A 15,272-nucleotide genomic window follows, 5' to 3' on the forward strand; every position below is an offset into this window, starting at 1 on the left:
GCCTTTCAACTTCACTCCTTAATCTGTCTCCCTTCTAAGCTCCTTGGGGGTGCTATGGGCAGTGGCAGCCTACACCACAGCTGAACCCGCCCTCCACTTCCACCTGCAGTCAGTCCCTTTGGTCTCTAACTACACCCACCCGTCACTTCCTTCTGGGTGCACTGTCCCTCTTGCCCGTTACCCAGCTTGGGCCAGACTTCTCCCATGCTTGATTTCTTTTTAACCTCCCTTTAATCTTGCCCTTGGTGTTTCTCTGTTGTAAGCCTGATGGCACCCTGCAACCAAAATCATTTTTCTAAAATTGCTCTTGATCACGTTAATTCTTAGCCTAAGATTGGCTTCCTCAGGGTCTAACCACAATCATCGGAGTGGCAGCCAGACTGTTGACCTGGCCCTTGGCTGTGTGTCTTAGTTTTGTCCCCTCTCCAGCTGCATCAGCCCCTGGACACATGCAACATGTCCCATAGCCATAATTAACTCCTCACAGTGAGAACAGATGATTTTCCAATCACGATGGAGTTCCATCCGGATAAACCCATTGTACATTGAAAATGCCGTCTAATACACCCAGCCTACTAAACATCACAGCTTAGCCTAGCCCTCCTGGGCATGCTCAGAACACTTCTGTCATGTTTAGCTGTGTAGCATCATCTAAACAAATGGTCTATTTTAGGGTAAGCTGTGGAATGTCTCTTGTAACTTACGGAAGCCATGATGGAATCTGAGGACACAAAATACACCCCCCACAAACATCCTCAGAACCCTGCAGAGTGTGTGTTGTTCTCCATCATGGCCTCAGGGCTCACTGGGAGCTGCACTTGCTGCTGCCACCCAGCATTGCCAGAGAAGGTGGGATCACACAGCAGGAGCCCAGGAAAAACTCCAAGTGCAAAGTTCAAAATGTGATTTCTGTCACACTTTCATGTTGTACTAAAGCAGAGAATCTTTTTTAAACGATGTATTTATTTATTTGAAAGGCAGAGAGTTACAGAAAGGCAGAGGCAGAGAGAGAGAGAGAGAGAGAGAGAGGTCTTCCATCTGCTGGTTCACTCCCCAAATGGCCGCAATGGCTGGAGCTGTGCCGATCCAAAGCCAGGAGTCAGGGGCTTATTCCAGGTCTCCCACATGGGTGCAGGAGCCCAAGGACTTGGGCCATCTTCTGCTGCTTTCCCAGGACACAGCAGAGAGCTGGATCAGAAGTGGAGCAGCCAGTATTTGAACCGGTGCCCACATGGGATGCTGGCACTAGAGGCGGCGGCTTTACCCGCTACACCACAATGCCAGCCCCATAGTAGAGAATCTTAAGTTGATCCTCTTGAAGTCGGGGACCCTCTGTACTCTTCCCTCTGCTCTGTCCTGTTCTGGAGCCAGCAGGAATCTGTTCTCCAGAAGTCGGAGAACTCTCTGATGAGCCCCATGATTGGGATGGACCCTCCTTGTCTGAGCTCCCAGGCACTCTGCCCACAGTTCGATGGGGGCTCACCCTCCACTGTAAGCTCCTGGTGGGCAAGACCCTACAGCTCGTTTCCCCCGAATCCTCTGATCTGCCCGTTGAGTAAACGCATTATAAGGACTACCTACTTATCATGTTTTCCTACATGGAGAGTTGGATCTTGATTACAGTGCTTCAGAATTGGCTTAACAGGCTATTTCTTGAGCATTGGGAAGGCAAATGAGAAAGAATGAAAAAAAAATCCAAAGAGCCTGGATCTGGCATCGGAAGACTAAATCTCAGCTCAGACACGGCAGACTGGGGCCTTTGCTGAGCCTGTGGGCCTCTCTGAGTCCCAGTTCCTTGTCAATAAGCACAGGATAATTTATGATCCCCACCAAGATTTGGCTGAGGACCAAGAGAGCAGTGTCTGGGGTGGGCGAAAGTGCTTGGTGAATTGTGATGACCGCATCAGGGAGAGGAACTCATACACCTTTCATATCTGCAGTGTCCGCAGTGCACCTGTGCAACACTCCAGGCTGAGGGAGGAGGGGACAAATGGCTTCAAGGGATGCAAATGAGAGGAGGGTATTTGCCAGACCTCTGCTAGGTAGGTGGAGCCTTCCCGCTGGCAGGATGGGCGTAGGGCATGGTGCACCGTAGCCTTTCCTGTTGGGTGGAGCTCCAAAATATTCTCCTGACCTCTCAGAAAAGTGAGACCCGAGACAATGCAAAGGAAGTCTAGGAACAAGTCATCCCTTTTGAATAAGTAATTCCATGTATAATGAAGTTGATCTTCAGGGAATGGTTTTTGAAAAGGGAAGGGGAACTCTGATGATGCAGAGAGATGTTCATTGCAATTGTGTTTATTATCGTTAATGAGCACAATGCGTCTGAAATGCGCCATCAGTGGGTTTTCTTTAAATGGGTACATAACTTTGAAAAAAATGCTCAAATGGAAAAAACAGCCTTAAAATAATTCTATCTACAGGGCAGGCATCAACATAGGGCCCAAGAAGACTGACCCCTCCTGGGGTACTTGAGCTCAAAGCCGTTTTCTGGCTCTTGACTCCAGCTATCTGTGGATGCAGACTGTGGGGGGCAATGGTGATGACCCACGTGGGAGGCCTGGGTTGGGTTCTCAGCTCCCAGCCTTATCCTCTGCTTGTTGTAGGCATTTGAGAAGTGAATGGGCAGAGAGCCCCTCTGTCTCTCTGACTCTCGAATAGATAATAAATTATATACCTTAGTGTACCTGAAACTATGAGAGAGAGAGAGAGAGAGGGAGAGGGAGAGAGAGAGAGAGAGAGGGAGAGAGAGAGGGAGAGAGAGAGGGAGAGAGAGAGGGAGAGAGAGAGAGAGAGAGAGAGATGGCCACTGGGAAAACACATTCTTTTTTAAGTGGGTTCAATCGTAACTAAGAAATCCTTAGGCACAACCCTGCCCGTCTGGGCTGATGGCTCCCATGAATGAAGTTCACCATCTTCTGTGGCTTTGGGTGGAGGCCAGGCCTTCTTCAGACCTCCTAAACCCTGCAGGGGACTCTCAGAGAAACATCCACCCTACGTGAAAATCACCTGTGAGGTTAGAGGGCTAAAGTTTTACGGTACCGGGGAAGGAAATCCTAAACTTGCACTTGTAAAACCAACAGTGATGACAGCAACTTCGTAAGGCATCCGCGTGTGAAGCGTTTTCCCGTGCACTGTTTCACTTGAAGTGGTCCTGCCACCTAGCTTGTTATGCTAACTGCCTATAAAGGAACTCAATAACAGAAAACGGCACAGTTACCTCTTTTAGGTTCCATTCTGCTTCTCTGCCTCGTATCCAGGTTTCCCTGCCGCGCAGAATTCACTTTGAACCCAGTGGAAGTTGCCTGGAAGGGAACAGTTGGGTCCAAGAAACAAACAAGCATTTCACGATTGCTCTGATCAGTGGGGCCTTCCAAAACGTTCCGCACGTCTTTTCTCACAGGTGCCTAGTGCAGATTTGTATTGTAAGAGGCAGTGCCAGGTTGCCTGCTGCCCGCAGTTGCACAACAAGTCAGGAGCGAGAGTTCGTGCAGAATTAGGATCCCTTTATTCTCCCCTCCCAAGTCCCCATCTAGCCCGCATGGCAGCTCTCCCACAGGGTTCCGTGTTCCTTTTTTTACTGCCTGTCTCAGCTTCTGCAAAGATCTGTTTTCTCTCATTATTTTCCCACATTGCCACGGTTCTGCGCTGTAGTACATTTGTCAAATGCATTGTGTGTCTTTGCTCCTACAGCTTTCCTGTTAGATGATTCAATAGTAGGCAATGATCTCTCCACCCGGGGAAGACAGAAAGTGAGAAAGAAAGAAAACAGCTCCGAGCTATTAACCCTGGGTTGTGGCCATTTTTCTTGAAGACGGGATGCTGTCTCTTAACTGGAGTTCATTCTGTGTTCTCAGGATAGGAATAAATCTTAACACAAAAATCCAAGGCTTAGTTTCCAGGTGTTTAAGAGGAAGCTTCAGTCCCAAGTGTTTTTGTGTGTGTGTGTGTGTGTTTTCTTTTCTTTCTTTCTTTTTTAAGAGGGGGAGGAGCTCATATGTTGAGTTCCTTGAGTTAAGGACAGTGCTGACTGCCTGTGGTTTACCTTGTCTTTCGAAGTTTATTTTATGTTTTGTTGTGGTTTTCAGATTTCTCATGGTTTGGATTTGGGAAAGTAAAATCAAGACAAGGTGTGGGTAAGTAGTCACTGACTCCTTCTCTGGACCAGTGATGAGTTTATGTTGTCTGATTGGGATGCCTCCCCCTAGATCCTCTTACATCCTTGGTCCTTGATTCATTTTCTGGTTCCTGGTTTCTGATCAGTTGAAGAAGGAGGTCTAGAGTGTTTCTCGGAAAAAGGGCTACTTTGGCTAATTGAGTTCAGTCAACGGTTTTGCATTTGCAGAGTCGACTGGGTTTTAATCCCGAGGTGTTGCCAGTGGTCGACCCTGGGCTCGGTTTTACAGCAGTTTTCAAGAGGTTCATGAAAGCAAATGCAACTACATCTCAACGGCATAGGCAGCTAATAGTTGGCTGAGGTGTCAGCCCAGCCCGGTGTGGGTTTTGCTTCTATGGGCCACCACGTGATGGTTCTGAATTGGTCAATCAGCTCTTCCTTTATGACCGTTTCTCTTTTCAAAACCCGCTCTAATGTCCAGACACTGTGATTTCAGCTTGATTGCGTTCCACTCCTTGTATTCAGACGATGTGCTGACAATTGAAAAGCAGAGTTTGTCGTTTAACGAGTGAATGCAGATGGTGTCTCTCATCATTAGGATTGAAGTCAGGTGTGCTCCCTGGGGACCCCTCCAATTTGTTCATTGTTTGCTTTGGGTACAGAGACAAGGAATGGGACTTACATAGACGGCACGACAAGATAGGCTGTCTCATGTCTTTCATGTGGGTTGGCAAGATCCGACCGTCATGGGCACTTGGTTAGTGTGCCTTTCAGTAGCAAGGCTGGATACAGGTAAGATTGCAAAGTAGGGGAGGTACACACATGTCACTGAGCTGCCCAGTTCTGAGCCACCTGCCCTTGCTTGTTCATCCTGATTGTATAAGGAAGCCTGTTGCTTTTCCCCTTTTGAACTAAACATCGGATCTTGTCTGGGCAGCACAGCCTCTATGTGTGTGTGTCCAGTGACTCAAAATGCCCAGTGGGCTGAGCTCAGGGTAGAGGGGGCCTGGAGTGAGGTGGGGGAAGTCACTCTCCCCTGATCCTTACTAGTCCAGTGTATTTCAAGATAAGAGCTCGAAATTAGCAAAGGGACAGTGGAAATGAGGCAAAGCTGGAACCTCGGCTCTGCCAGCTCAGAACTTCTGGGCAGGTCCCTGGGGGCAAATTCCAGGCACAGTTGATTACAGTGGTTTTGCCAGGATGTATCAGAGGGATTATCCAACCTGGAAAGTCTTACAGGTTTTCGGGCTTTATGGTGAGTGTGTGTGTGTGTGTGTGTGTGTGTTGCTTAGGGTGTAGGGGGGGAATTAAACATTGCTAAAAGATGGGTCTTCCTTCTGCTAAATAGCAAATCACTGTAACCATTTAGATATTTTCTCGAGCCAATTTACATTCCAGAGGGTACTTACACCACCAGGACTTCAACAACATGGCTTCCCCTTGTAGACATTCTTAGTAGAGGGAAGTCCATCAGAGATTTTTGTTATTTTTCAAGTCAGGAGATGAGTGTCACTGAACAGATACTTTGTGCCCCCAGTTCATATCATGCTGTGGGAGTTCCATGGGGAAGCCCTGGGGCTGGCCCGGGAGCCCAGGGAGCCAGGAGAAGCATGACAATAGCATTTCTGTTGGCTTCTCTGGGAAGGAGTGGGTGAGGCAGAGTAAGCCAGGGCAGGATTAGTAGTTTGGGTAATTTCCACAGGCTCTGGGGCAGAGGGAGCTCTCTTGAATTTTCTGGGCCCTGGCCCTAGAATGGCCCGGGGAGGTAGACCTAGAGTGTGAGAGCCACATAAGAAAGGTGACGGGGTGTAGACCTTGCATTGCCAGTATATGAAAGGTGCGCCTGCAGACATGGTGCTTGCTGTCTCTGGGCACTGGCTGACCTAGGGAGAGGCAGTCCCACCGGTGCCAGCAGGGCCCGGAAGTCAGAGCATTCAAGGAGTCATCTTTCTCTTCACCTTGGTGGCATGTGGCAATGGAGAGAAGGACACTCCTTTCCTAGATGCCTGTCACCAGTTCTTACTGCGGGAGAGTAAGTTCAGCTCAGAAATGTCTGTGAAGTCCTATGTACAAGATATGTTACCAGGAAGCTGTGGCAAATGAAAACAAATACCTCTTTGCACCTGAAACACATAAAAATAAAAATGGTATAAAATATTTCTAGGCAGAACTCTTGCTTGTCACTCAATCATTAGAACTACTGACCTCACACTCAGCAAGCGTGCACGGACCCAGCCATGTGAGACTTTATAGTAACATCATAGTATGTTTTGCCAAGTCCTTGTGTGAATTTCTTAGAACCCACCATGGTGTGCACCTGACTCTTCTGTCTGTCTTGATATGGTGTCTGTTCAAACACAGGCAGACTCACCAAACCACACCCTGCGGCAGGCACAGGCAGGCTGCTGTCAAATGATGTAGATATTCACTGTCCCTATTGAGAGCAAGTCCCCTTCCCGGTGCTGCTGTGCTCTGTATATCAAAGTGTTTGTAGACAAATGGGCTTGATCCTTGCAACCTTGCCAGCCGTATCAATCTTCCAGGTCTTGGAGCATTGCTAATGAAGCAAACCGCATGTGGAGGAATATCTCACTGGATGGATGGCTGAGGTTTTTTGGGTTGTTCCAATTTGTTAACAGCAACTTTCTGGCCATGTGAAATGGATTTTGAAAAAATGATCTCTGATGTGTTCTTTAGACCACTTTCATGCCTAATTCCCTCTCCCCACCCCCAAACAAGAAGCCATCGCCTTGTAATTCTTGGTGCTTTAGTTGGAGAGATCAGAGGAAGGGAGGAGTATCCTTTGGTGGCAAAGGAGAATTGACAGCAAGTTGTCATGATTGGATAGTTTAAGTAGGGCTCCAAGGTGTACTTTGCAGATGATTTAGGATCGAATTCCTGCAGGCATCTCAAGATTGTCTCCTAAGTATCCACCTTCTCAAAAATGATCAGATATGGGGTCGGCCCTGTGGCGTAGCAGGTAAAGCCACCGCCTGCAGTGCCGGCATCTCATATGGGCGCCGGTTCGAGTCCTGGCTGTTCCACTTCTGACCCAGCTCTCTGCTGTGGCCTGGGAAAGCAGTGGAAGATGACCCAAGTCCTTGGGCCCCTCCACCCACGTGGGAGACCTGGAAGAAGCTCCTGGCTCCTGGCTTTGGATCAGCTCAGCTTTGGCCATTGCAGCCAGTTGGGGAGTAAACTAGCAGGTGGAAGACCTCTCTCTCTCTCTGTCTCTGCCTCTCCTTCTCTCTCTGTGTAACTCTGATTTTCAAATAAATAAATAAATCATTTTTTGACAGGCAGAGTGGACAGTGAGAGAGAGAGACAGAAAGGTCTTCCTTTGCCATTGGTTCACCCTCCAATGGCTGCCGCGGCCGGCGCGCTGTGGCCGGCACACTGCACTGATCCGAAGCCAGGAGCCAGGTGCTTACCATGGGGTGCAGGGCCCAAGCACTTGGGCCACTCTCCACTGCACTCCCGGGCCACAGCAGAGAGCTGGCCTGGAAGAGGGGCAACCGAGACAGAACCCGGCACCCCGACCGGGACTAGAACCCGGTGTGCCGGTGCTGCAAGGAGGAGGATTAGCCTAGTGAGCCGCGGCACCGGCAATAAATAGATCTTAAAAAACAAATGATCAGATACGGCTGTGATGTTCATTCCCTGGCCTGGGTCCACCCTAGGAGAACCAGAGAAGTCAATAAAGAGTCAATGTAGTTCTCATCCTTGCTGGTGCTCCAGAAGGGAAGCTTACAGGCCTTCAGACAGTACATGGAGCTTTTGAAAATGACAACTACATTTCTGGGGGGACAACGATGGGGCCTGGCACCTGCTGAGAATTGTGCAGCCCTGGGTTGGGGGGGTAGGGGGAGCCAGGCAGTGGTTTGCTTTGTAGCTGCTTCAGGAACCAGGCAAGTCAGTGAATGGTGGCACGGTTTTATTGTCAAGATGCAGAAACCTTAGCATAGGAATGTCTCTATTTTCCATCACTGGAGAGAATTCGGGTGCTCTGGACTTGTCAGAAAGCTAATCAAAGAACAGGGATGGTTGGGGACATGAGAAAGCACTTGCCTTTGTGTGTATTCTTGGCAGGATTTCTGGTCTTTAGTAATACAGGTGAACTAGGCACAAGCACTAGTAGGCTTCCTTTGGCTTTGAGTGTTGCCTGGCATCTCCGCTGGCTGTGTGAGGGCTTGTTTGCAGTTTTAAACCAGGGTGTATCCTTCAAGGTAACTTACATGCACGTACCCTTAAGATAATGCTTTAAAATCACCTCTAATAGCTGTTGGCTGCCTCCTGCGTAGTTGATTAAAGTCACAGGTAGCTGGGGAGTGTCCAGTTGTTATCACTATGATAAATCCCCACAAGGAGAGGCGGGAAGGGATCTTGCAGGTTGGGGGATGGAGGATCCTAATTCTTAGGGGATTCAAACACTGTCTGAGAAACAGCTTTTGCTTTGAAAATGGCTCAAGTCACCGAGACAGTTGAGCATGAGGAGGAAGGTGGAGCATGGGCGGAGGTGCTGCCGCAGGCATCCTGGGAGGGTTGGAGGAAAACATGGCTCCTTGCACAGGGCACAGCTGCTCCTATTTCCCCTCTTCTAGAGAGCATGTGCCTTGGCTGGGGACACCAAGCCTTCTGCCTTCTCACTCCCCTATGTCTTTCCTCCGCACCTGCTCTCTTCCTTCATGCTCTTGACTTAAACCAGTGGCCAGCGGTCTGTTTCCATGGAATCCTTGCTCATTTGGTTCCCTTTGGACGTGTGTGCAGCATTTGTCTAGGAGGCTGTGTTTCTCACGAACTCCTATCATAAGTGATCTTTTTTTTTTTTTTTTTTTGACAGGCAGAGTGGACAGTGAGAGAGAGACAGAGAGAAAGGTCTTCCTTTTGCCGTTGGTTCACCCTCCAATGGCCGCCGCGGAAGGCGCCCTGCAGCCGGCGCACCACGCTGATCCGATGGCAGGAGCCAGGAGCCAGGTGCTTTTCCTGGTCTCCCATGGGGTGCAGGGCCCAAGCACCTGGGCCATCCTCCACTGCACTCCCTGGCCACCGCAGAGAGCTGGCCTGGAAGAGGGGCAACCAGGACAGAATCCGGCGCCCCGACCGGGACTAGAACCCGGTGTGCCGGCGCCGCTAGGTGGAGGATTAGCCTAGTGAGCCACGGCGCTGGCCCATAAGTGGTCTTAATGACTGTAAAGGCCTCACCTACATCTTCATCTTTATGATCTATTTTTGTTTGCAAACAGTGTGGATTTAGTGGCCAGGAGATAACTAGTTTAGAGAAAATATAATAGCCTGTACATAGTGGCATATAAGTAATGGGAGAAAACATCTTATATGAAAAGTTCTATGATCGTTGCTGTGGTATAAGGATAGCCAAGTCATGACTCTGGAAATAATACTGTAATTAAAGGCAAACTAGACGCCTTTGTTGAGGGATCGATCCATTATTGAAATGAATGTTTTTGGTGGACAGAAGTGGTGCAGAAGTTCAGAGAACGTCAAGGCAAGAAACACAGTCATTGAGGAGCCCAGTGTGATTCTAGTCACCAGTTATGTTTCCTTTGGTAACACCTCGTAGATATCTGAACGCATGAAGCCCATTTAAACTTACACTTCCATATCACTAGACTCATTCAAGTCTCATAAGTCCAGCAGATACTGTTGTGTGCATTTTACTGTGTAAGTGCATGGAAATACACACAGAGGGTAAATGAGTTGTCCGAAGAGTGTAGAGAGGAAATACAGGTCTCCCAGCTCCTAGTGCAACATTCAGTGCTCCGTGAAACACGAATCCCAGATCCATGCAGGAAGTTTCAATGACAGGGTGTTCTGTAGATGTTCTTAGAACAAAGAGGAAAGTGGGGCCCGGTGCCGTGGCTCACTTGGTTAATCCTCCGCCTGTGGCGCCTGCATCCCATATGGGCACCGGGTTCTAGTCCCGGTTGCTCCTCTTACAGTCCAGCTCTCTGCTGTGGTCCGGGAAGGCAGTGGAGGATGGCCCAAGTCATTGGGCCCTGCACCCACATGGGAGACCAGGAGGAAATACCTGGCTCCCGGCTTTGGATTGGTGCAGCGCCAGCTGTGGCGGCCACTTGTGGGGGTGAACCAATGGAAGGAAGACCTTTCTCTCTGTCTCTCTCTGTCTATAACTCTACCTGTCAAATAAATAAATAAATAAGTAATCTTAAAAAAAAGAACAAAGAGGAAAGCTGCGTATACAACTACAGGAGAAGAAAGTGTAAAATTAGAACTCATTGTTTTGGCCGATTCTAAAAATGTTAACCCTAGTACTGCCTATGACCCAGAGATGCCACTCATGACAACATGTGTCTACACAGAAGTCTCCCTCCAAGTGTTCATAGCAGTATTACACATCATAGTCCATGTGACCCTGATGACCAACAGCTAACAAACCTGTCCATATCCTATGTGGCCTATCCATATGATGGAGTTGTGTTGGGTAAAAAAATAAATAAAAATGGAGAACTGATGTGTGCTCCGTGTGAACGAACCTCAACAACATTATGCTGCCTGAAAGCAGTCACAAGAGAGGGCATACTACATGATTCCGTTGATGTGAGTTTCAAGACGACGCACAGCCATAAAGACAGGAAGTAAATTCAAAGGGGCCTGTGGCTGGAAGTTTGAGGGGGTGGGGGTGGGGCATGGGAAGTGAGTACTGATTGGATGGAGATGAAAGTGTCCTAAAAATAGATTGTAGTAATGACATAAATCCTGTGAATATATCGAAATTCATGGAATTGTACACTTAAAATGAGTGTGTTTTAAGTTTATGAACTATAGCTCGATAACACCATTATAATTACAATTATAATTAATTTTTTTTCCTACTTCAGGCCCAGCCTCAGTTATCAGCAATGATGATGACTCCGCCAGCCCGCTCCACCATATCTCTAACGGGAGTAACACCCCCTCCTCTTCAGAGGGCGGCCCTGATGCCGTCATTATTGGAATGACCAAGATTCCTGTCATTGAAAACCCCCAGTACTTTGGCATCACCAACAGCCAGCTCAAGCCAGACACATGTAAGTACAGCTGCTTACACTTATTGGTCCATTTGCTACATGACCGTATCAACCAGCCTTGTTTATCAGAGCCCCTGACAAGGATGACTGGGGACTCCAGGGGACCAGTGCAGGATCTGTGGATTCTTGTGGCTTTTGGCCTACGGGACAGTTCCTTGAGTAGGTTGCTGATGAAATTCTTGGAGCCTGTCTCCTGCTGGGGTGGGAACATTTGGGCAGATACCGACTTCTCTTGGGATCTGCCTCCCCAAACCATTTGTCAACATGAAGTTGGAATCAAGGCGTGCTTATCTTGGAAAAGATAGAGACAGAAACCAGAAGTACCATGAGTATGCACACACATCAGTTATAGAAGAAAAGCGATTGGTGAATTTAACTTCGGTTTATTGAAAGTAATTAAAATACATACTGTAGGCAGTTGGGAAGGCTTGTGTTGTACACAGGTGGTATCAATTTGGATAGTTCTGTATTCCCTATTCAGTCCTGGTTCCCAGCATGAGGTCCTGTTGTGATACCATGACAGCAAGGAGACATTGCAACAGATGAAGTGCTGGGGGAAGCACACTGACTTTGACTTCTTGGAACCAAATTAACCCATTAGCCTCTGTTGGCAAGTGTGAGAATTTTCTCGGAGCCCCCATTCTATCTTTGGCACTGCTGCTCAGATATTTAAAAAGGATCCATGGCTATCAAACAGACCCCAAGCCTCTGCTCACTGGTGAATTAGGGGCCAAGAGGGCTAGGGTGGCAGGTGGTCCGGATCCAAGGGGTGCCCTGCCACTGATGAGTGAGTGTGCCCTCGTTGTGTGTTCTCATCTTGTCTGAACTACCAAGCTCCGGCCCTGTCTCAGAGGTAAGGTCTGACTATTGCCAGGGTGGGCTCTAGGGAGTGACAGCATACCAAAAACTCCCATCAGATGAGGGAGCCTAGCTCTGTTCACATGTAAAGATACATCTGTAACATCTTCCTACTCATTCCCATTTCTCCCAAAATATGCTTGAGATTGGAGTTGACAATAAGCGTTAGGAAGAATTGTGTCTTAAGTTTGTAACATGTAAGACTGGACCTACTGTAGACTTCAGCTGAATTTAGAACATGACAAGATAAGTGGAAAAACATGTGTAAAGAATATTGAACTCATTTTCCTCATAGAGAAAAGTTAACTGTTTGAGGAGATAGGTATGTTTACTCTGATTGGACATTACGCAATGTACAAGTGAATCGACACATCACATGGTATCCCATAAACACATGCATTTTTCTATGTCAGTCAAATTAAAAAAAAAAAAAAAAACCTGATACAGAATAGTGAGCTCCTGGAACAAAAAGGTATAATTTGAAATCAAGGCATCATTAATCCTAATATTTTGGTTGTGATGTGGATAAGAAGAGAGAGAAACTACTTTCTAATGTGCATCCTTTGATGAGTTAAGCATCCAACCAAGGTTCTTACAATGCCCTGCTTAGGATGCCATGGTGGGCGCATCTGTCATCATTTTGATTGCTCTCCCTAGGAAAAGAGTCCTTTGACTCCAGAACCAGGCTGGGTGATTTACTTCAGTTAGCCTGAGGCTCTGTTATAATTGAGGTTGACTAAACTCAGTATGCCTTCAAAAAATTTGCTTTCCCTTGTCATTGGAGGAAAGAGAGTTGAATAACCCAGGAGAGGCCATAAGCCCCACAAGTCCAGTAGGAGAAAATGAACAAAAGAGCACGAGATGATACGATCCCTCAGACTTCCTGCAGATGGAAGTGGACTAGGTGGCTACTAATTCTGTTGGTTCTGCAGGAAGTGCCTTCTTTCCCGCAAAATTCTGCAAGAACGCGGTCAGCGGTCATCTCCTTCACTGGGCGTTCATGCAGAGGTTCTGCGTTAGACATTTTGGTGATGTGTGGAGGACTCCTGGTTTTGTGGCTCAGTCATTCTGTGCCACTTCCATGTAGAAGGCTTTCAAAGAGCCAGTGCAGCCGGTCCACATCTTCTCTAGCTTCAACCCAGAAGGGACCATTTGCCCATTCCTTCCCTAGAACCTTTGAACTGGGCCCTTCCAAGGACTGTCCTCTTCTGGCCTCACTGCTATCAGTTATCTGTCACCTCATACCAGAAGAAAATGTCTTTTTTCCAGGCACTTAGCCATGTACACTCTTTCCTGATTTTAAGAACACTTAAAATCACGTGTCTTCCATGAATCCTTCTCCAAACAAATATGAATGAAGAAGTAATTCAGTTCTCCCCTCCCCTTCACACTTTTATAAACATCACGTCATATATATGTGTCATATTTTACATACATATAATGTCTCAGATATATGCACACATGTATACATCTCCAAAATACCATCTTCACATATATATTTATTTTCGAAGTATCCATTGCCTTTTATTAAGTAATGGGTAGGACTGCTTGCTTGTATGTGCTTCTGTGGCCTGTATGTTCGATTGTGAGCTCCTGGAAAGCGGGAACTTGATCTGTTGAACCATTCCGTCATAGCACAGGACGTGGTATATCTTGGACTTGGCCAGATGTTGGCCAGATGTGGCTTCTTGTTGTTGAAATGCCACCACCTAGCTGACTTGTAGCAAGAAGACCCACGGCCTTTCTCAATGGCTTTATTGCTATCCTACTCACCTACATAGTAGTTTATTTAGGAGATATGCTATTCACAATCTATTGGCCCATGGAATCGATCAGACGACAGTTTTAGGAGAAATAGATTTTTAATAAAAATCACTTCTTCAAACATCCCAATCATAGTCATCCAGAGATTAAAATGGTTCAAATGCAGGTATCTGACATAGAAAGGCCAATGGAATCCTGGGAGCTCATCTTTGTATTAGGTGGTTCTCATTGCATATGCTTTATAAATGGCCTTCTAAAGATGGCTCTTCTGGGGCTGGCATTGTGGGCAAAACCAGCATCCCATATTGGAATGACACTTCAGGTCCTGGCTGCTCTGCTTCTGATCTAACTTCCTGCTAAGGTGCCTGGGAAAGCAGGAGAGGATGGCAGAAATGCTTGGGTCTCTGCCCCCACGTGGGAGAGACCTGGCTTCAGCATGGCCCAGCCCTGGCTGTTACAGGCTTTTGGGGGAGTGAACTAGTGGATAAAAGATCTTTCTCTCTCCCTCTATCTATCTCTGTCATTTTGCCTTTCAAACAAATAAATAATGAATTTTTAAAAAGGCTCTTCCAAGAATTTGCACGGGTTATACTGCCAAAAAAAGAGATAGTTCAGAACTTTTCCTGGATACTTAAAACAACATGTCATATGGACAGTATACCACACCTGGGGCCCAAACCATCATACGGATTTCTTTCCTGAATGCATATGCTCCTCCAAAGTGCTGGCTTTGGAATGTTTATGTGATCTCACAGACAGGTATCCCATTGCATTCCACTGAATTGTTAAGGTTCTGATCTAGAGAGTGGAGTTCAATTCATGGAATCTTTATGGATTCCTTATAGTCCTCCTGTAATGCGAGGAACTAGAGATTTTGTGGTAGCAGTGGCTTGCATCCTGCCTTCAGGGAGTCTTCTGGGGAGATGGTCACCTAATCACAATGCCCTATGTTAGGCACCACGTGAAAATGTGGTAGAACAAGGATCTTAAATCCCAATTACCTCTTGGGGATAAGACAGATCAATATCAGACATAGGCCAGAAAAATGAGAGGGGGTCATGAAAGCCACGGGTGGGGGGCAGCATGGGCCTCGTATTACCTAGTATTCTAATTATTCCAGAGAGAATGATGTATATCACTTTATGTGAATTCCCCAAGATTGGAAACACTGAGTGGGATTTATAAGGACACATCCGTGTGAGTCAGGTTCAATCCACAGTGCACCCCCTGCGTGCTCTTCTGAGTTAGACTTGAAAGGTCAATGAGGGCAAACACCTTATTTTACTGATGATGTGAGGGTGCTTCACAAAGTTCTTGGAAAATGGAATTAAAAGATATTGTGAAGACCTCTCATCTAGCCTCAATCCTTATGTAGTTTTCTTTCAAAATGAAACCACAAGCAATAGCAAAAGATGTGGTCCAGTGAGATTTGTTTTAAATGCCGCATACGGGCACTCAGGTAAAAGAGGACGATGACTTGTGTCCCC

General features: G+C 47.1%; 1 protein-coding gene across 7 annotated transcripts in view; it reads left to right on the forward strand.

Moving 5' to 3' along the window:
* Positions 1–15,272, forward strand: part of NTRK2 (neurotrophic receptor tyrosine kinase 2) — a 397,538-nt gene that overhangs the window by 213,066 nt on the left and 169,200 nt on the right. For 5 of the 7 annotated variants that reach the window (XM_070065715.1, XM_070065713.1, XM_051833735.2 and 2 more), the window contains 2 exons: positions 4,089–4,136; positions 10,975–11,163. In XM_070065715.1, the coding sequence (XP_069921816.1) occupies positions 4,089–4,136; positions 10,975–11,163 (237 nt within the window). The remainder of the gene's footprint in view (positions 1–4,088; positions 4,137–10,974; positions 11,164–15,272) is intronic. The other 2 variants (XM_017350807.3, XM_051833738.2) reach the window with 1 other exon arrangement.

Source organism: Oryctolagus cuniculus, chromosome 1, assembly GCF_964237555.1.
Source record: "Oryctolagus cuniculus chromosome 1, mOryCun1.1, whole genome shotgun sequence".
Classification (NCBI taxonomy): Eukaryota; Metazoa; Chordata; class Mammalia; order Lagomorpha; family Leporidae; genus Oryctolagus; species Oryctolagus cuniculus.